The sequence below is a fragment of the Colius striatus genome, chromosome 4 (assembly GCF_028858725.1).
Source record: "Colius striatus isolate bColStr4 chromosome 4, bColStr4.1.hap1, whole genome shotgun sequence".
NCBI classification, from domain to species: domain Eukaryota; kingdom Metazoa; phylum Chordata; class Aves; order Coliiformes; family Coliidae; genus Colius; species Colius striatus.
In genome coordinates this window covers 28,280,661-28,301,802 of record NC_084762.1, presented here as the reverse complement: position 1 = coordinate 28,301,802, position 21,142 = coordinate 28,280,661, and the positions used below count along the sequence as shown (strand labels likewise).

The 21,142-nt window shown below is 36.3% G+C and overlaps 1 protein-coding gene across 8 annotated transcripts in view; it reads left to right on the top strand.

Moving 5' to 3' along the window:
- Positions 1-20,804, top strand: part of PTPN3 (protein tyrosine phosphatase non-receptor type 3) — a 123,858-nt gene extending 103,054 nt beyond the window's left edge. For all 8 annotated transcript variants that reach the window (XM_061995408.1, XM_061995411.1, XM_061995409.1 and 5 more), the window contains 8 exons: positions 217-380; positions 3,043-3,133; positions 3,372-3,433; positions 4,265-4,411; positions 6,292-6,420; positions 14,046-14,191; positions 14,829-14,964; positions 19,340-20,804. In XM_061995408.1, coding sequence (XP_061851392.1) covers positions 217-380; positions 3,043-3,133; positions 3,372-3,433; positions 4,265-4,411; positions 6,292-6,420; positions 14,046-14,191; positions 14,829-14,964; positions 19,340-19,417 — 953 coding nt within the window. In that variant the 3' untranslated portion in view covers positions 19,418-20,804. The remainder of the gene's footprint in view (positions 1-216; positions 381-3,042; positions 3,134-3,371; positions 3,434-4,264; positions 4,412-6,291; positions 6,421-14,045; positions 14,192-14,828; positions 14,965-19,339) is intronic.
- The last annotated feature ends 338 nt before the right edge of the window (positions 20,805-21,142 follow it).

Genomic DNA, 21,142 nt, shown 5'->3' with positions numbered 1-21,142 from the left:
TTGAGGAGTTTCATATTCTGAAAGGTCAGGAGAAAATTTTAGTAGTTTCTACAGTAAGTGCATAAAGAAATACAGTTAAATGTGTTGCTGCTATTTGCTTTCCTGAGGCCTTGTCTTTGCAAACTTTGTTCTTGTAAGCTAGTAAATTTTAATGTGTTTCAAACACATTAATGTTGTATGTAAAGAATTTTAACTTTTCAATACATCTTTCCATAGTTAAACAGTTTGTGGAGCCTAAATCAGAAGACGAAGCTGATTGCCACAATCTCCCGGAATCTCTTCTTCCTATGTGTTCTGAATGTGGTGCTGATACCCTGGAGGAGTCTATGGAGCAGCTAAGGAGAGGGTTAGAAAGTGGGGCTGTTCTTATTCAGTTTGAGGTATGTAATACTCAGTTCTCAAATGCCATTAATATAGAAAAACTGTTGTGACCAGAAAATAATGTAACAGCTTAACTTGGAATGTCATTGCTCCTGTTCAGTCTTATCTCATTGAACAAGAATGTGACTTGCCATCAGTTTCACACTTCATTACTTTCGTTAAGGAAGAATGAGTTATCAGTTATCAGTATTCAAAGTTTATTAAATTAATTCATTTTTTTCTTAATTATTTTATTAAGTAGTGTGAGTTTGACAGAGGTCAGTCTTGTATTTTATTGCTTTTTCTGTGCTGCTTTTTATACCTTGAGTTAGGGTTTAATGTTCTCATGTGTTACCTTCTGTCATGGAATAACAGGAACAACTTGAGTGTTCCTCATCTTCTCTTAGAGGTTGATATGAAAGTGGTGAAATGTTAATTTTCATTTGAAAGACATTTGTGGTATCTGGTTCTGTGGCATTTCTTCCCAGCGATGTAAAACATTGATGGTTACTTCTTGGGCAGATTACTTCATAGATGAGATTCTCCTGTATATGGGAAGAGGCTTTGAAGAACTCGTATATAGATTAACAAATTGATGTTTGTCATATTCTTCACATGTTATCAAATAGAAAACTGACTATAAAAAACATGATTTTATAGTTTATTATATTAATTCCTTCAGTGTTAGCGTACAAAACTCCAAAAGATAATTTAACTGCTTCTCTAATGACAAGGGAGTATAGTGTAGGTACATTTGTGTTTGTTTTGCTGTTGTGGATCCAAACATTTATAGCAACTTCAGAGGAACCCAGGTTATCATGATTTATTAATTTCATTGTTGAGTTCTGGAATAATCCTTTCTGAAAATTTGTGGAACAGCAATACAGTTATTTCCCTTTTTGATATTTGTCTTTCATTGTTTTTTAATATACCATAATATTTAATGGTGGTAGCTGAAGAGTTGTGGCATTGCTAATTGAGTAACCACTCCTTTTATGAGGTTTCCTTTATTTTCAAAATTTCTGGGAGTTAACATTCCCCCATTATTTAAGCAATTGTAGGCTACGGTTCATAGCTGCTTTCTGAAATCCACAGCACTATGTAGCAATAGCAATGAGTAGTCTGCTCGCTATTGAAACAGTAACTCAAATTATATGAACAAGCCTTTCAATGCTTTCTTCGTTGTCAGAACTGATGACTAAACTTGTGCATAAAGTTGCTATAATAATCTTCATAAGATATTTGATCCTTCATTACTTTTTTTTCCTGACAGTATTTATAAAAGGATATTACTGATATTACCAAAAAAAGCACCAAATCTTTTTGAAATCTAATAAACCAGAGGAAAGCTTTGTGACCCTCTTTAAGTTCATTGTTTAGTGGTCTTCAAAAGCAGAAACAATTGCAATATAACCTCATCAGCTTTAGTGGCTCTCAAACTCTCCATTCACATTAGTAAAATAGGAAATAATTAACCAGTAGGCCATGAATAATTAAGTTTTTCTAGAATATCGTCTTCCACTTAAGCAGAATTTAAGAATTCTGTCAATGGTAAATTACTTTTTGTCAGGCAACAACAATGAAGGTCCAGAATCGTTACTTAAATTATTCTTCCTTGTCACCCCCCAGAAAAGCACCTTGGCTCTAGTAAAATGCAACTTGAGCTACAACTGATAGAATCTATTTAGTTATATGTATTATCAAGTTCTCTTCTCCCAGGGCTTATTTATGCTGTTGAAGAGTTGAAGAGTATCGTGACCTGTGATATCACACCTTAGAATTCATTAAATCTTAAAGTAGAGTAAACTTTTTGCATGTTTTTACATGTGGGATTTTAATCTCCTATTTGTTTCGTTCCATTTCGCATACAGAACTGTATTTTAAATTCTCATGAATCATGCAAGCTATAACGATCTCTTTGTTAAGTGTTCAATGAAGTATATAAAACTCTGACATAGCCAGGTTAATAACTCAATTTTAAATTGCTTTCATGTATATTTAATACCAAAAAACTGTAGTTGTATGATTATATCTCTTGCTGCTTCTAGTTGTCATTGTTTTTCCCCTTTTGTACTTTTTCTTGTACATTGCACTTAACGCATTTTGACTTTAACATTTTGGTTACACACTTGTATGCCTAGATTTAGTCCGGATAATGTTTGCAAGATAGAGATTGGCCCAGAAGAAAGGAAGTCTCAGGTTAAGAGATTGTGATACAATAAAACTTTGGTTTCTTGTGTGCCTACTGGATTGAATGTTAATGGTATTAGTCCAGAGAATAAAAATTTGTCTGAATTTTTGTATTACAGTTCAATCTAGAAAATATCAGCCTGCAGCTATTTTATTCTTCTGATGTCTTTTATTGCTCAGTTCTTCCACTCTCAACAGCTGTTTTCCCTGTGGCCCACAGTTTTGTAAGAAAAGGGCAACTTTTCAGGGTATATCGTGTTTCCTCTCTTTTTACCCTATAAATTCTTCTAGAGATGACGATAGGTTAGCAATAACATACATTCTTGTCATATTACACACAAATACCTAAGTGCATTTTGAAGATGGTTATGAAAACAAGATTACAGAAATTAACTGGATTTTTTTTCAGTCTATATATTTTTATGTGAATCTGTGTGTGTAAAACATAATCACGTCCCTCAAAATCCTATCATTTTTTGTTCTGTCTTGCAGCAACTTTATAGAAAGAAACCAGGGTTGTCAGTTACATGTGCAAAGGTGCCTCAAAATATGGACAAGAATAGATACAAAGATGTTCTACCTTGTGAGTATTAAGGGCAATTTTTGGCTATTTTGCTTTATCCTGTAAGTGATAGGTTATACATTTGTTGTATACATTTCTTGAATATACCAAAGTTGTATAATTGTTTATTTTATTTGCTAAAAGGTGTAATCTAAATCTAATTTTGCACCTGCAATTCCTCATTTTTTTGTCTTAATATGACGGAACATGTCCCTTAATTGCTAATTTTATTCCTTTTTTAATGTATGTGTATATACAGATGATGCCACAAGGATAATATTGCAAGGAGATGAAGATTACATTAATGCAAATTACGTGAATGTAAGTCATAGAGACCAGCATTTTCTCATTTTCTACTTTACAATAGGATTTTTTGTTTGTATTTTGGGGATTTTACCATTTTTACAAATACTTTTTTCACAAGAGACACTTCACCTTTTACGTTATAAATCATTACATCTTTGACATTTACAAAGTGCCTGTTGTGGTAAAAGTGGGTATCCTGATAAACAGTAGATGCAAGCATGTGGTATACTCTGTCATACGTACAGAATCCTTAGCTAGTAAAAATTGGTGTACCTTTCTGTTTACTGCAAATGCAGTCTCCTATAGCTTAAAAATAAGCCTTTTCCCCTACCTGCAACCACTTGTGGTTTACCAGCTATGCCATGTAGGGTCCAGAGGATAAACCAGAGCTTCAGTTGCCCTAATCATCTGTGTAAGCTGGGAGACAGGGCGAAGAGTTAAAAACATCTGTGTTTGTGTCAGATACCCAACTTAAACATCTCAATCATAGATTCAACTATTAACTTACCGAGTCTAGTATCAGGCAATAAACAGCTTTTGCCAATGTACCTTTTGTATACCTTGCCATTATTCCTTTGTAGATATTAAAGAAAAGTTAGGAAATGTAGCTTCAAGTTTTCAAATACGTTTTCACTATTAATCGTCTCTTCCTAGTTCAGTGTGAAGAACTATAGAATCTGTAGTTTAAATGAGATATTTAAAAATTTTTCACATAACAAATTGTGATCTGATTGTTATATTACTCAGCTTGCTGCCTTAATCTTCCCTTAAAGCTTCCTTTGAGTGAAATGCTGAATTAAAACGGTGAAAGCAGACTTCACATAGGATTTTTGTTTCTCTTTATAGATGGAGATTCCTTCTGTGGGCATTGTGAATAGGTACATTGCTACTCAGGGGCCTCTTCCACACACATGTGCACACTTCTGGCAAGTAGTCTGGGATCACAAGTTGTCACTAATCATCATGTTAACAACTCTCACTGAACGAGGACGGGTGAGTGCTCAGATTCCTTGTATGCTGAAGAAATGCACTATGCCCTTACACATCTTTTTCACAATGTTATGATTAAATAATGGTAAAACAGGCCAGCTTATTCTGTTGAATCATTTCTCCAAAAGCCAGGCTTTCTGAATTACTTAAAAGAAACAGATACTCTGCAACTTTCGTTTCGTTACTCTGATTTAAAAACAAAGCAGCTGTCTGAAACCGACATTGCTGCATTGACACCCATTTTGCTGATCAACTAGGTACTACGTGCTGTCATATTTTTCCTCTGAGAACTCAGCTCCATGTGGCAGTCACTCTCCTAACAATCCAGCAGATGTCTGGAAGCATTGAGCAGATTGAGCAAAACTTGCAGTCTACCATTGCAGTACTTACTAGTTTTAGCATGCTGGTGGACAGAATTTAATTTGCTTTTTTATGTGTCATAAATTCTCTCCTAGAATTGCTCTCGTAATTCTTTTAATTCTGTTGAAATGAATTCTAGCACTCTATTAATTTCAGAACAATGCAGTGAAAATGGAAGCACTATCTGATGTATTCTGTTGTACTTCAATTTAATGTGTCCTTTATAGTTTTAAAGCTTTTAGGTTATGTATACAATGGGATTGTTTTTCAAGTTTTAGAAGGTGAGACCTTTTTTTAAGACATGGGGAAGATACCGACTCTTGTATTCCTTCTCTGTAGCCTTAATCTTTATTTCCTATGTCATCTGTTCTAACTGTACAAAATTTACCTGACATCCCAGTCAAAAAATGATGTTTTTGGAAAGTGAGAAAGTATTTGGTGTCCTAAACAACATAATGATTAAGATGTTAGGACAGTTAAGCAACAATGTAATTCCTCACTGAAATGCCCGAAACAAGTATGAAAGCTGCAAAGCAACAGAATGTATCCACAGTCTGGTTATGTAGCTGTTCGTGGAGATAGATACTATTGCTGGCACAAAAATGCTTCCTTTGTCTTTCAGCTGTATTACAGTCAAAATAGCTTCCTGCTTTCTTTTCCTTGCATGGAGGAGAAAGATGGGTTAGTATTAGTCTGTACTTTACCCAGTGCGTTTGAACCTTCAAGGTGATTTGTCACTAGCTCCCAGCCATCCAGCTGGTACCTTTATACACCAGACTCATCTTGTTAAGAGATGACAGTGCTGTTGGCTATTATTTTTCTTTTACCGTTCTCTCTGTGCAGAATGAGTTACCTCTTAGGGCCTCCAGAAATGGACCTTGCCTCTCTCTTTCCCTCAGCTATGAGATTACAGTGTTGGAATAGCAGAGGATGGATTAGTTTGCAGTACTTCTTGCATTCCAGCATGGTCTTGCTTCAAAGTCTAAGAATAATTCAGGTTTGAAGAGACCTGTGGAAATACTTGGTCCGCTCCTCTCTACTGAAAGCAGGGACAGATTTGAACTCATTGCAAGCTACACAGTGTCATGTAAGCTGTTTTGATTATTGCCATGGATGGAAATTCCAGTCTTACAGAGCATCTTGTTTCCATATTTGACCAACCTCACAAAAACTTTTTGCCAACGTCTATTCAGAATTTCCCTTTCTGCATCTTTTTTCTGTTGCACCTTGTACTTTCATTGTTCACTTTCAAGAAAAACATGGTTCTCTCTTTACTATAACCTTCTGTTAGGTGACTATCGTTAGTTATCAATTCACCTCCTATACTTTTATTCTTGAGAAAGAATAAATCCATCTGTCTCTCATCCTATATTATGCCTTAAGAAATCCTTTTAGCAATTGCAGATAAGTACCAGGCAGAAAGCATCTTGCACCCTTCCATTCCCTGAACTGTAGCGTAGGGGAGGCTGAAAAAATAGAAGTGCTTGTATAAAGTCTTGATGTGTGCTTCATTTTATTTACAGACCAAATGTCATCAGTATTGGCCTGATCCACCAGATGTAATGGAATATGGCAGCTTTCGTGTCAGATGCCAAGCTGAAGATTGTACAATTGCTTATGTTGTTAGAGAAATGGTGATTACAAATGTTGAGGTAAAAGCCCCTTATCTTTTATTATTTTACCCTCTGTGTCTAAAAATATAAATAATATAAATCAACATAGTATGATTATTTCTACAGAGCTTCTCCAAAAATCTTTGAAGCTCTACACTACATTAATACACTATGTGTTACAGGTACTGTAATAAGCTTCATAAAGAAGTTTAATGCTTTTTCTGTATTGCAGTCACTGATTCTTCACAAGTGTTTTGATTTTCAATTAGTTTTTTCTAAATAACTGTGCTCTTTCAAGGATGAAACGGGTCACTTGGTTAATCGCACATGCATCTAGAATAGCCAAAAAAAGTAAAGTATAACAATTTGGTTTTGAGAGAAGGCACAGAATCTCACCGGTTCATTGTCTTTACTCATATTTTTAAGAAGAAAAGAAAACCCCACTTGTGTATCTCAGTTGAAATATGCTCAATTTATGTAAGGTACTTAGGTTCCATAGCTGTTAATACTTTATGCTAATGTGAAAGAGTTAGAGAAAGCTATGTGGAATACTTCTTGCATAGCAGCTTGTGTTATAAAATCTGTTCAGATCACATCTAGTCTTCCCACAACTTGAATTTAGGGGACGAAGTTTAGCTTTTGTTTGTAAGTTGTCCTACATTTCTTACACATTTCCCTTTTCATCTCTTTTGTAAAATTCGGTGCTCACAAGCATTTTCCAAAAAAAGGAAGAGTTTGTGCTGTCATAACATACGTGTGTAAGAAATCACTGTGTATTGACCAAATTATAATTTACAGTGCAATACTAGTCAATCTTTTAAACTCCTATATAGTTAAGTAGATTTTACTGTTACTGGAATTGCTAGTAGTAAGAAAAAGGAAATATCTGTTTAAAAATGTAACATTTTATTATGTTTTTACAGAAAGATGACAAATCTTTTAGTCTCAGAGTCTATCAGTCTATCTTGACAGTGCCTCCAAATTTGTTTTTATTGTGATTAAGATTTCCTTTGTAGTCATAAACATATGGGATGCCAATATGTAAAGGCTTTTTAATTAAGATTGTTTACAGTGTTTCAGTTTCTAGCTTCGGGAAACCCTATAGTCAGGGAGCAGCATGAATTTTGGTTCTGTTTTTCAGACAGTTAATCTAAGTGATAAACTTGAATGTCAGCACAGAACAAACTTCTGTTAACTAAAATTTCATGTAAATTTTAGCTTATTCTTTTAAAATATTTCTCTTTTTTCTTGGTTAATATTTATTAAACCATTGCATAAGTCTGAGTAAGTTCATCAATGACAGTATTCAGTGTGTATTCTCCTCTCAAACATCTGTTTTCTAGCATGTAGAGAGATAAAACTCTGATGAAAACGGGGAAGTTGGGATTTTTTTTTTAATACAAGTTAATTATTTTTGAGATGACGGTTATGTGAGAATATAGTGTGCCTTTGTAGATATGTTATCAAATATGAAAGTTACAAGCATCTTCAACTGTGTAAGTGTCTCATGATAGTTCTTGGTTGAGAGCTTGCATAGATTTCATCTGGGTTGGACAAAAGCATGCTAAAACCACCCTTAGGTGGTGGATATGTGTTTGTGGTGAGGACAACGATGTTTTGAGGGGGTCTCTTTTTTTTTCACTGAAGGCAAAAGTGTGTAAACTATTTGTACACTTTAAGTGGCCACACTCAAAAGAACACTTAAATGTCTATCTGTTCATACAGTAAAAATATTACTCTAATAATTGATAGCTTTGTGTCCATTTGGCATTTCAGATGCAAGTAACTTTTGTGGCTTGTTAAAACATAGTGAAAAAGTTCCGTGAAAGTCTGAAATATTTCCTAGTTTTACATGCCATTTGAGCTGACCAAATGTGTTCTTCTGAAATCATCTTGTGTTTGAGTTGCCTTTGCAAAGCTTTATATGTACTACATCTCACAGATACTATTGTCATCTGAACGCAAATGGCAATTTTATAGTTGCCTGAACTATTTTGAGCCTCACCGGACTGATCTTTTTGAAGATAAGTAGCTTTGAATAATAAGATGTATAAAGCTTCGAAACTCACAAGAGACATAATTTCTGTTGGAAAGACATATTTGTGAAAGACTTTTCTGTGAATTATGTTACACATTTTAAATCTTCTCTTAGAGAAAAATAACTCAAAAGAGAAGTTTATGAAATGATGCCCTTGGCCTTTTCTTCGTATATGTTCATGACTTGAGGAACATGAAAGTTTTTACGATTTTCCTGATGCGATTTAACTTAGTGCATCTTTACCTGTAGTTGAAGATCAGGAAATGACTGCAAACGTGTGAAATATTTGTAACCTTTCTAAACCTTATGAAATGAAATGAGGATTAATTTCCTGCCTTCTCAAGGCAAAGATTGAAAGCTATCCTGTAGCAAAATGAAATAAGCAAATAAAGTAGTAAATTTGGTTTTTTCAGGGGTCTTAATTACGTTTTAAAAAAACCTTTGGAACAGTTTAGGGACCAAAACAAACAAACCAAAGGAAGTAACTGTCTAGTCAAGTGCAAAATTCATCAGGTAGTGCACTGTTTTGTAAAATAAGATAAGCATTTCTTTTTAATCATTGAAAAAATAACCAAAGGAAGTCTGAAGAAAACTTTCCTTCAATTTCCTTTAAGATAATTGCCTTGCAACAATATTATTGCCTTTTCTTTTTTTTTTCGAGTATTTTTGTTTTTTTCTTTTGTGTGGCTAGAACCCAGCTGGAACTTAGTGAGGCTGTAGAGACAATATTTGCTGAATTGTCTTCCTCATATAACTTTGAAGAATTGTGGTTTTGCAAGTTGGATGTTTTTGAGATTTTTTTATTTTGCTACATCATGTTACCTGTTGCCACATCTTATTAGTTGTTTTCAAAGTGCCCTGTAATTCTCCTACTTAAACTAAATCATTCAAACAAAAATCTTGGGTGGCTGGAAAGCTGCTTGGAGTAAAAGAACCTGGGAATGCTGGTCAACAGCCAACTGAACACAAGCCAGCAGTGTGCCCAACTGGCCAGGAAGACCAATGGCATCCTGACTTCTATCAGAAATAGTGTGACAAGTAGGACCAAGGAAATTATTGTCCCCTGTACTTCAGCACTGGTGGGGCTGCAACTTGAGTACTGTGTGCAGTTCTGAGCCCCTCGTGACAAGAAGGACATTGAGATGCTGGGTGTATCCAGAGATGGGCAATGAAGCTGGTGAAGCATCTGGAGAACAAGTCTCATGAAGGCCAATGGCATCCTGGGATGTATTAGAATGGCTATGGGCAGTAGGTTGAGAGAGGTTCTCCTCCCCCTCTACTCTGCCCTCGTGAGACCACATCTGGAATATTGTGTCCAATTCTGGGCCCCTCGGTTCAAGAAGGACAGGGAGCTGCTGGAGAGAGTTCAGTGCAGGACCACCAAGATGAGCATCATCTCCCTTATGAAGAAAGGCTAAGGGAGCTGGGCTCTTTAGCTTGGAGAAGAGGAGACTGAGGGATGACCTCATTAATGTTTACAAATACATAAAGGGTGGATGTCAGAAGGATGGAGCCAGACTGTTTCAGCGATAGGACAAGGGGCAGTGGGTATAAACTGGAACATAAGAAGTTCCAAAGAAATACAAGGAAGAATTTCTTCACTGTGAGGGTGATGGAGCACTGGAAGGGGCTGCCAAGATGGATTGTGGAGTCTCCTTCTCTGGGGACATTCAAAACCCATCTGGAGTTCCTGTGTGACCTTCTCTAGGTGGTGCTGCTCTGGCAGGGGGGTTGGAGTAGATGATCTTTCCAAGTCCCTTCCAACCCTTGAGATTCTATGATTTCATGAGAAGCTGAGGGAGCTGCAGATGTTCAGCCTAGAGATGAAGCAGATGGGAGACAAGATCACTTTTTTAAAGGTGCCTGAAAGAGAAGTGGGATGGAGGGCCGGTCTCTTCTCCTGAGTAACCAGTTATAGAACAAGAAGAAATAGGTTCAGGTTGGGCCAGGGGGAGTTTAGATTGGAGATTAAGAAAAGAATTTTCAATGAAAGGGTTGTCAAGCACTGGAATAGGCTGCCCAGGGAAGTGAAAGTATTGAAAAGATGTGTAGATAAGGTGCTTAGGGACATGATTTAGTGATAGACTTGGCAGTGCTTGGTTAATGGTTGGATTTGTCAGTCTTAAATGTCTTTTCCAACCTAAACGATTCTATGAAAAAAAGTTTCAAAATGTGTAAAACTTGATTGAATTTCATCCTTTAAAGACAAGTTATAGCATTGCTATACTGAATGAGGACTGAGTGCCACAAAAGAGAACTTAGAATGCAGGTCAAGGTAATTAAGGTAATTCCTCGTGTCATAATGTGAATTCTTTAGCATGATTGTGCAGACAATGAGAATGCAGATAAAGGGATTTGAAGAGACAAGCTTTTTTCTAATTTAAAAGCTATTACTTTTCATGAACATCACAACGGTGGAGGAGATGATTTGAAGAAAAAGAAAATGAATTGATGTCACAATTAAAAGAAATTGAAGATGAAGTATAAATTAATTTTTCTAAGGAAGGATATTGCTGTTTGTTGAAGGGAGGATTTAAATTGCAAGATAAGGAATAATTAATATCTTTCCATTTATGAAGGACCAGCACATAGGCTTTCTAGTGACTGTTGAATTGGTATTAGATGAAACAAAGACAGCAATATGAGTATACTGACAGCACTTTCTGCTATAAACAGCTGAAAGTAGAATTTATCTACTTTTTACACATCTTAATTTTTTCATCTGTGACTTTCCATGCCATTTGTCTTCCTTGCCAGATACATGTCATTCAACAGTTTGTGGGAGGAATTGCTGAATTTTCTCATGTTAAAGATTCTTAGATTGGTTCTCAGAAGAGCTCAACCAAAAGAAGAAAAACTCCTTGTATCAAAACCTGAATAACTAGAAAGCTATGCTGAAGCTTGGGGATAACTTGAAATAACAAACAGCTCTGTTGGCCTCTAAGGATGAATAGGACATGTAAAAGAAATGATGATCACACCTAACAAAGTAGCTCTGAGGACTAAGAGCATGCTCTTAGAATGTATTGTTATGCTGAATAAGTCGTATGTAACAAGCCTGTTGTGCTTAGAGTCTATGAACTGTTTAACAAAAGCCACAAAATATGGATCACTATATTTGTGCCTGAATTACTGAAAAGTAACAAATCAAGTAAACTCTTTCTTCTCCTCTGAGCTTTTTAAAATGGGGTTTGGTGCTACTGATGACTGTTGGTGGTTTTCAGGTATGACACTGGAACTCATTCATGATGCATGGCTTGAAGTTCTTGTTGCACATGGAAGGTGACTGGTTACTCACTCTCAGATAATTTTAGAATTAATCAAGTCTTTGTTTCACCTGAATGCTGTAATTCATATTTCTCCGATTTCAGAGAATCAGCTCAAACTGTTAAACGAAATTGCTGCATTATCTCATTTCCCTTTTGAAGAGGTTCTGATTAAGCATGCACAGATTTGCAAAAGAGGACTTTTTAATGACATTTTCTTAGCATGTTTTTGTATTTTTTCCATCTGTGACATTTCAGGAAAATTTAAACTGTAATCACTTGTTCAAGCTCAACTACATAATGGCAGCAAAGCTGAGTGGGAAAAGGCCATATTTTTTCTTGCAGAGATCCTCATCATTATGGGATCTTTTACTGAGCTGTGTGATAGATCCCAATGCAATTTGCATTGCAGCAAGCTTGGTCATTAATGTTAGATTACACTGTCTACTTGAGCCTTACACTAGGCCTTTTAATTGTGATTGTTTAAACTTTGCCTTTAAAAAGCAGAATGTGAGCTGTCTTGTTAATCTTCATGGCCCTGGAGGCAGTTGTAAATATCTGAAATTATTTGGACCAGAATAAATGCATTTCGTAGCACTCCGCGTAGCACATGGGCAATAGTTATTCTGTCTTTTATATCTTACTAGCTTGGTCCCTGGGAGCGGAACTACATCTTCCAATGGAGAGAAGAGCAAGCAGTTGGATGTATTTAAAATAGGTCATATATTTCAATAGTTGTGCACTTAAGAAAAACTTCTTAAAGTCACTACCACCATGAAAACACTGTTGTATGGACCACTAAGGAGAGGCCTGCTTTTATAAACTTATGCAATAACAAAGGAGAGTTTTATTTCAGTAGGGTGTCAAATGTTAAGCTTACTAATGGACATGGATAAAAATCAGCTAACAGTTTAGTCTGTTGCTAGACACGCGGAAGAAATAAAGGAACATAAAGACTTGTCTCAGTTTGTAAAGAGTTAGATCCTCATTACATGATGCAGAAGAGCTCAGGATTGTCTTGGGTTTTTTTCCTTCCCACCTTATTGGTTAAGTCTGTAACACAGTAGTTGATCACATTCTGAACACAATAGCAACTGAGTGATTTTATAAACAAAGTTAACATGAACTTCTGTAAAACTGATGAGGGCAGGGTGGGGAGTAGGTATAATTGAATGAAAAAAGAGGTCTTTGTACAGCAGAATCTTTTAACTAATTACATTGCTTCCATACAGAAAAGTAACCTTCTGTGTGTCACACAGAAGGCATTCCTATATATACAGTGAGGATGTATGTATGAACAATAGAGATACCATTTTCTAACAGAAACCAGAGTTGGCAAATGTTGCAGGCAACTGTATATTATAACTGACTCTGTACATACGACTATGCATACATATTTAGAATTGTAGTGGGTCTGGGACGGCAGTAATTTTCCACAGCAGCTCTTGCAGTGCTGTGCTTACTGTTGGTATCAATATTATGACTACTGCTTGCACAGCATCAGGGCTGTCCCACCAGCATTCCTTCCCCCACCTTCACCGATAGCTGTGGATGGGCACAATCTGGGGAGGGACCATGGCCAGAACAGCTGACCCAGGCTGACCAAGGAGATATTCCATACCATATGACGTCAGCTCAGTAATGTAAACTGGGGGAGAGGAGCAGGAAGGGGAGGCGAGATTCATTTCTGGCCTTCTAAAAGCAACCGCTACGCGTACCGCAGCCCTGCTTCTCGGGAGGTGGCCGGACATCGCTGCTGATGGGAAGTAGAGAGTAACAGCTTTGTCTGCTTTTGCTTTGCTTTCCACGCGTGCGGCTTTGCTGCTTCTTTATTAAACTGCTTTTATCTCAACCCACAAGATTCTCATCTTATTTTCTCCCCTTCCCTGGCTTGCTGAGGAGGTGGGGGATAGAGCAGTGTGGTGGGCACCTGGCGCGTACCCAGGGTCAAACTACCACAAGAATACATTGTGTATCCTCAAGACCCTGTTATTTTGATATTGTTCTGAATAGTTCTGCTATTTTCAGCTGTTTCTTCCAACAAGTTCTAAACCATTATGTACTACCACTATGGATAAGTACTGTGGCATTTTACCCCAGATGATTCATTGATGTCAAAGTATAATAGGTCAACAGTTAGTAATTTAAAAATATTTAAATCTATTTAGACCAGAGAAGCCAAACTTGATAAAATTTTCTCGAGAAACGAGTTATGCCTTTTGCATGTTTTCTAACAATTACATGTTCATATCGTACTCTCAGTTTTAAAATGACTATCACTTTCTACATGACATGTATCCTACAGCATCTGCAGAATATGCTTACTGTGATGTTTTCTGAAAAACCTTACTGTATTTTAGACAGAACAACACCACACTGTCACCCATCTCCAGTACGTTGCTTGGCCTGATCATGGTGTTCCAGATGATTCCATGGACTTCTTGGAGTTTGTGACCTGTATGAGGCCAAAGAGAGTAGAGAATGAACCAGTCCTTGTTCACTGCAGGTACTTGTTTTTCTAAAACTCTAATTATAGGTTTGCTCCATTCAAGTATGTGCTTTGAAAATTTGTCTGCAAGACAGGAGATTCTTTGAATTAGATGAAAATATTAACCTGTGCAATACCAACATTCACTGTTGAAGACAGAAGCTCTGGTGTTGTATCTAAAGGACAAGTTTATTTTCTCTCCCTTTCTCCTGCAACGTTTTTGTGAAGTGGCTTAGTCACGTAATTATCACAGAGCTGATAGTCTGCAATAGAAGTTGTTCTCTGGTTTTGTCCTCTACCACTGTTGTTAACTTCATTTTGAAGGGGTTTTTTCCTGCAGTTTAAAAGCCTGTCAAAAAGCAGACAATTCGCTCTCACGTTTTTTTGTAAAAAATACCAAACTAGTACATTTAGATTTGTAACCAGTTACTTAAGTGAGGTTTTATTTATATTAAACGTCTTTTCTTTTCAATAATGGCTACATAATATTACTTAAGTTGCTTTAAAGATGAGCTTCGTGCTCTGCTATAGTTCTGTTTTGGCCTTCCTGTAGTTTCTAAGGCTAGTTAGCATCCTAATATTAAGACTGTGATATGAACCTGGTGCATTGCAATAACCTAATTTTATAGACCATTTTTCTGTTTACATTTCACAGCGCTGGAATTGGTCGCACTGGTGTATTGGTCACTATGGAAACAGCCATGTGCTTAATTGAAAGAAACCAACCTGTTTATCCACTGGATATTGTACGAAAAATGCGAGACCAGCGAGCTATGATGGTACAAACATCAGTAAGTGATGGAGAGGAAGCCTCATTTTCTGTATAAAACAGATCCCAACATTTTTTTAAACGATCTAGTTGTATGAGACTTCAGTTGCCATTGAAATTCATGCTTCCTATCTTTAGCATAATACAGCATAGTGACGAAGGCTGCTTTTCTTGGAAGGCACGTATTAACTTGTGCCCTCATGACCAAGAAGGCCAATGGCATCCTGGGATGAATCAAGAAGAGTGTGGCCAGCAGGTCAAGGGAGGTTCTTCTCCTCCTCTACTCTGCCCTGGTGAGGCCTTATCTGGAGTCCTGTGTCCAGTTCTGGGCTCCTCAGCTCAAGAGGGACAGAGAACTGCGGGAGAGAGTCCAGCACAGGGCCACCAAGATGATCAGGGGACTTGGAGCATCTTTCATACGAGGAAAGACTACGAGAACTGTTTAGTCTAGAAAGATGGGACTGAGGGGAGATCTTACTAACATTTACAAATATCTAAATGATGGATGTCAGGAGGTTGGGACATCTTTTTTTTCTATTGTAGCTAGCAACAGGACAAGGGGTAATGAGATGAAGCTGGAACACAAAAAGTTCCACTTAAATATAAGAAAAAGCTGTTTCACTGTGAGAGTGACAGAGCAGTGGAACAGGCTGCCCAGAGGGGTTGTGGAGTCTCCTTCCTTGGACGTCTTCAAGACCTGCCTGGACATGTTCCTATGCGACCTGATCTAGGTGACCCTGCTTCTGCAGGGGGGTTGGACTAGATGATCTCTAAAGGTCTCTTCCAACACCTACTATTCTATGATTCTATTTCTTACCTTAATTGATTAATTAAGGTTAATTGATTTCTTGGTAATTGATTTCTATGCATTGCAAGTAGTTAGAATGCTCAAAGTCATACTTACAGAATCCATCTGTTCATGTTCCTTTGTCTAAATTCTCTGCAAAAAGCAAGAATATTTTTTTGCTCTTCATTCTAGCATAGACACATATAGGAAGTTTATAGGAAGTTTACCTTTGAACTGAAGGTAAAGTTCTCTGGCATAATTTGAAGAGTGGAAGTGGCTTTTCAAGAGGATGCTTTAGGAGCAGAAATTCTATAGGAACAATATATGTGTATTTTTAAATTGTGCCACCACTCCAGAAAAACAAAACTGAAGTTCAGGAAAAGTTGGAGTAGTATCAGTAACCTGAAATGTGAAAGTAGACGGTTTTAAGATAGAAGTGGTTCAAGGAATTTAAGATACTGAAGGTGATTTTATCAGCTTTGCAAATGAACATATTGACGTAAGAGACCAAGGATGAAGGATGGAAGGGTCTATTTTCTTCAGTAAAGGTTGGAAGGCAGAATATGAATTGTGGGTTATCTCAGAAAGCTAAATGCCTTATGAAAAATGGAAGTAAAGGAGTTTGGACCCATAAAGTCAACAGTTAAACTGGGCATTTCTGTCTCTTATCTTCAAAAGGAAATGCCTTGGTTTCCATTTGATCAAAGAAGAAGGTAACTTGAAAAGACAAATTCTATTCATGAATAGATTGATGACTTCAGGAGTTAGATGATTGACCAAATGAGGGGAAAAGTCTTTTGTTATCATGGGGTGTCAGAAATTAGTTGCTTGTGTAATGTTAGAGTGCTCTGCGAAGAGATTGTTCATGTATGCTGCTGGGACTCTTGTTCATTGCAGTATGAGTGCACTCTCTTGGAAGTCCATTGGGACTATAGGGTTGAGGAGGGAGTTTTCTGAATAATCCCCTGCCTGTTCCTTGAGGAAAGGGAAGCTGAGCTTATGACAAAGGATGTCACAAAATGAGGAACACTACCCTCAAGTTTAAGCTAACTCTTGACTTCTGGAGTTGCACCTGTCCAAGCCCTTCAGTTTCTAAAATGAACTAAGGAATTTCAGGCTTAAACTTTCTAGAGGAGGTTGTCTTTTTGACAATCAAACATGAGAACCTGAAATAAACTTCAGCTTGCCATAAGGCTGACTTCCTGCTGTCACAATAGGAATAATCATGATTTGCTGATTGATGGCAAGGGATCCTTGCACTCTACAGTTTAGTGTAACTAAAGAATATTGGGAATGGTGGTCAGTACACTGACAATCAGACAGGAGTGTAGAAAGCTGAGTATCAAAAATAGGATTCTTTACCTTGCTTGCTGTGTTCCACAGTTTACTATCAACACAATCAGGAGAGGGATAATCTGTGGCAGCAATACTGTGAAACTGAATTCACTTGTTATTTCTGAAATATGCAGATACTGTTGTGAAAAGCCAATGATCAAAATTGGCATACTGTGCAGTAAATGAGATACAGAAGCAAGCACTCCACTGTGAGAAAACAGAATACCAAGGAGATGCATTTAAACATTTTGATCTATCCTGAGTGCTCTATTGTATTCCTGTGCCTGCGTTCCAGCTAGCTTCTCTGTCACATTTTATATCCAGCTTAGGGCTTCTGGGAGAAGCCTTTAGGGACTGTTCAGTTGTAATAGAGACACTGTTCAGTTGTAGCGGACTTGCCTGAAACATCTTCAGCTGCCCTGAGTGGATTCGTCAGAGCTGTTATATGGTCAGTTTAATGTCTGCTGTTAGTCATGTGAAAGCCATAGTTTCTCAATGGCCCCACAATCTGATCATCAGGAACTGCAAAACAAAATCTTCTACCATAATAATAGAGCTACAACATAATTTGTGTAACCTTATGGCCTTCAATTTAAAAAACAAACAAAAAACCTAACGAACTAAGCATTATGTTCCATTAAAGAGAAATTAGAGATATTAAACAGTACAGAAAGTAATGTTTTAGGACATACATAATAGAACTAGTTATGAGCTGAGTGAGCAGTAAGAACATGTGCAATGCATAAGAGTGAAGTCAGACTGAGTCAGAAAGCAATGCTGGAGTGCTCATTCTTGTTTGTTCAGTAACTTGATCACACAAGTTACCAGAAGTACTGAATAGGGAGCTAAATATCACACTTGGCTTGTTCAGCAGTAGAAATATGCAAATGAAAATAACAATAGAGAGAAAAGTCAAGGTAATTAAGAAAAAAAGACAAAAGAACAGAGTGATATTGAAGGTGGGAGTAATTGAATGAAGGGTTGAAAGAAAAGGCAAGAAAATTGAGATGCAGAAAATGAATATCCATTCCCCAGTTTTCCATAAGTTTTTCTGTACCTAAGAGAAAAATGTATTGCAGGTTATAGATGAGAATAACATTCCTAATGACTGTTATTTAAATGCAACTTAAGGTTCTTCACAGTCCAAGCAATATCTTTTATCCCTGTCCTTTGGGAGATATTGGATAAATGTTTCCAGGTGATCCTGCATTGTCGATGAGAGCTGACATATGAAAGCAGTTCAGAGAATGTTTCAAAGATGTAAAAATGGATTTGGTAAACGTGAAGCTGTATTTCTTTGGATATATATGACATGGAGCTTTGGAGAAAGGTGTTCATTTTGGGGTTTTGAGAACAGTGAAAAGTACTTTCAGAGAATAAATATGCTTTGATCTTTAAGTTCTTTTAAATTTCCGTTGTCTTCTCGAGATTGTATTAATCCTAAAAATGTATTCAGACTGTGGATTTTTGGTTCAGTACTAGTCCTGTTGATAATGTCTCTTTGTACCACTTCTCAGAGCCTCACAGGCTAATTGCTTTTAACAAATAGGTACATCATAAGACCATGGAGTCTTTGTAATAGTATAATTCGAAAAGAAGCACTAATCTGATTTGTGAAGATTTTATAAGAACTAAATGAGCTCAAGATGTTGGGTGCAAAAGAAGTAATGTGGCTATTACTCTTCAAAACTATTAATTCCAAAGGTTTTGATTGTATTCTGTTACAAAACAAGATGTGTGGTCTGATCACAAATGGCAAGTAGAGCAACTCCCATCTTCTGGAATAGTGTAGTTGTTTTGTTTTGTTTTTTTAAAAAGAAATTCTTAACAGGGAAGTTGGACATATATGTCCTATATGGTAAATATGGTTTTGGTCATGTAACTTAAAAGTGAGTAATATATAACTTCAGGATTATCAAGTTAAGAACATAAGCAATAATCAGGTGACTAACAAAAAAAAGAAAAAAAGCATAACTTTTACAAATGAAGTCTATTCCCTGAAATTTAAATATGTGTTCTTTAAATTTGAGGAGTGAGTTTTCCTTGATGTGAGGGTTTTTTTTTTTTTAATGCTTGTCCTTTAAAGAAGAGTAAATGCTAACCTTTGTTTACTGTGAACACAGCCAGAGAGTTGGATTTTCTCCTTCCATCTTTGTATCTTTTTCCTGTGAGAAAAGGAACCAGTGAGACTGTTAGTCCTATTCAATACTACTGTATAATCAGGAGTTTAAGGAGTTTAATCCTTTAATTTTTCTGTTTTTTCTTTCTAATACAGAGTCAATACAAATTTGTTTGTGAAGCTATTCTTCGTGTTTACAAAGAAGGATTGGTTCAACCACTGGATTCCAGTTAGCACAGCAGTGAGGGATGAATTCTTTTTTTCCCGTAGCAGGACTGCTCTTTAAGTAAAGCAAGGGCTTGTTTCTGAAACAACTGGAATGGACTAGAAGCCCATGAAAATACAGATGAGCGCATATGATCCGTGGCACTTTAAATTTCTCAAGAAGTTTGCTAAATCATGTACAGTATAATGAAGTCATGTAGATAAATATAAGAGCAATTGTGTGTAATATGCTTTATTCACATAGATAACCATAAACAATCATGGAAACCTTTTACTGCCTTAAAACACCCTTCACCTTGGAACTTACAAAAGTCCCTGTGTTTCCTTTGAAATAGCAAAAAGAAAATTCATAATATTGAAACAATTCAGCTTAAGAAAGTATTTAATATCTTTGTATTGTATGAAAGGTCACTGAAGTTGATATTTGTAACTTCCTTATTGAGATTCTAAATATTCATGGAAATGTGACCTTGACTTCTAAAAGGCCTACAAAGAGCTTTAAAGGCTGATGTATAACTCCTGTATATTAAAAGCTGGTGAATTTAAGTATTCAGTTACCAGAAATATATTAGTAAATATTCCAGCTGTTATAATACACTTCATAGAAATAACATCTACTGTAAGTTAGGTGCAAAATTATGCTCCATTTAAACATTTATGCAGATGATACAGTCCACATCTTCTGTTGATCAATTTTAATTGCAACTTGTCCTTTTAACAGTGACCTCGTTCTCACAGTTTTAGTTATTGTACTCCTATTTTGTTTCTGATGTACTCCTTCATAGTGGTTGTTCGCTGCTATTTCTATATGTGAACTGAAATAATTTTAACTTCAAACAAGGTTTAATTCTCTGTTGCCTTTGTTTCCATGTGTTTTTATGAGTTCTCAGATATAAATGTGGATTCATGTTGCATACAAGTACTAGACTTTTGACTTGCTGTATATGCAAAGTAGTCTAATCCAATACTGGAAGAAAAATTACTACTGAACCCATCAAATTTATTGCTGCTAATTCAAGGTGTGAAGCTTACAAGGACACAGGTGTTGCCTAGTGTTCAGGTGGTGATAAAATGTTGACTTGCTGCCCTTCAGCAAAAACTGCTCTTATCCAGTGAAACACAGCTCCCTTTTGCAAGAGATCTGTGGATTTCCCATGTTTCTTGCTTTATGGAAATGCAGGTAAAATCACATGAAGATTTACATGGAAAGAGAGGATGAATTTGTACATCGTGTAATTCGCCCTAAGGTACACTGGTCTCCGTTTCATTTCAAATGGGAGAATTGGACTTTCTGAACGATATAACCACATTTGTATAATGTTAATTTATTTTGTGTGTGCTTGTTGATTACCCTGAGATAATTCTTCATTTTTTAATGGTGTTTTAAAAAAATATTCTAAAGAACTGTTTAAAACTGTTATTTAAAAGATTAATCCTAAATAAGGATAAATTTTAATGCAGCATATTAGCCAGATGTTTATATGTGTAAAGAATAAAATTATATCATTTTCTTTTTAGATATATATACACAGACACACGTATTCAGATATATTTTAGAATTATGGTTTGTATTATGGATATTAGGGTTTATATCTGAAGTTTCATTATAGAAACTGCCACAGCTATATAATATGCAAAAGGGGTTTTGGTTTTTTTTTTTTTCCCCCAGGAGATAGCTGAAAAGTGAATGTAGGATGTGCTAAACTGCTGACTCTTGTCTTCTGTTGGCTTAGA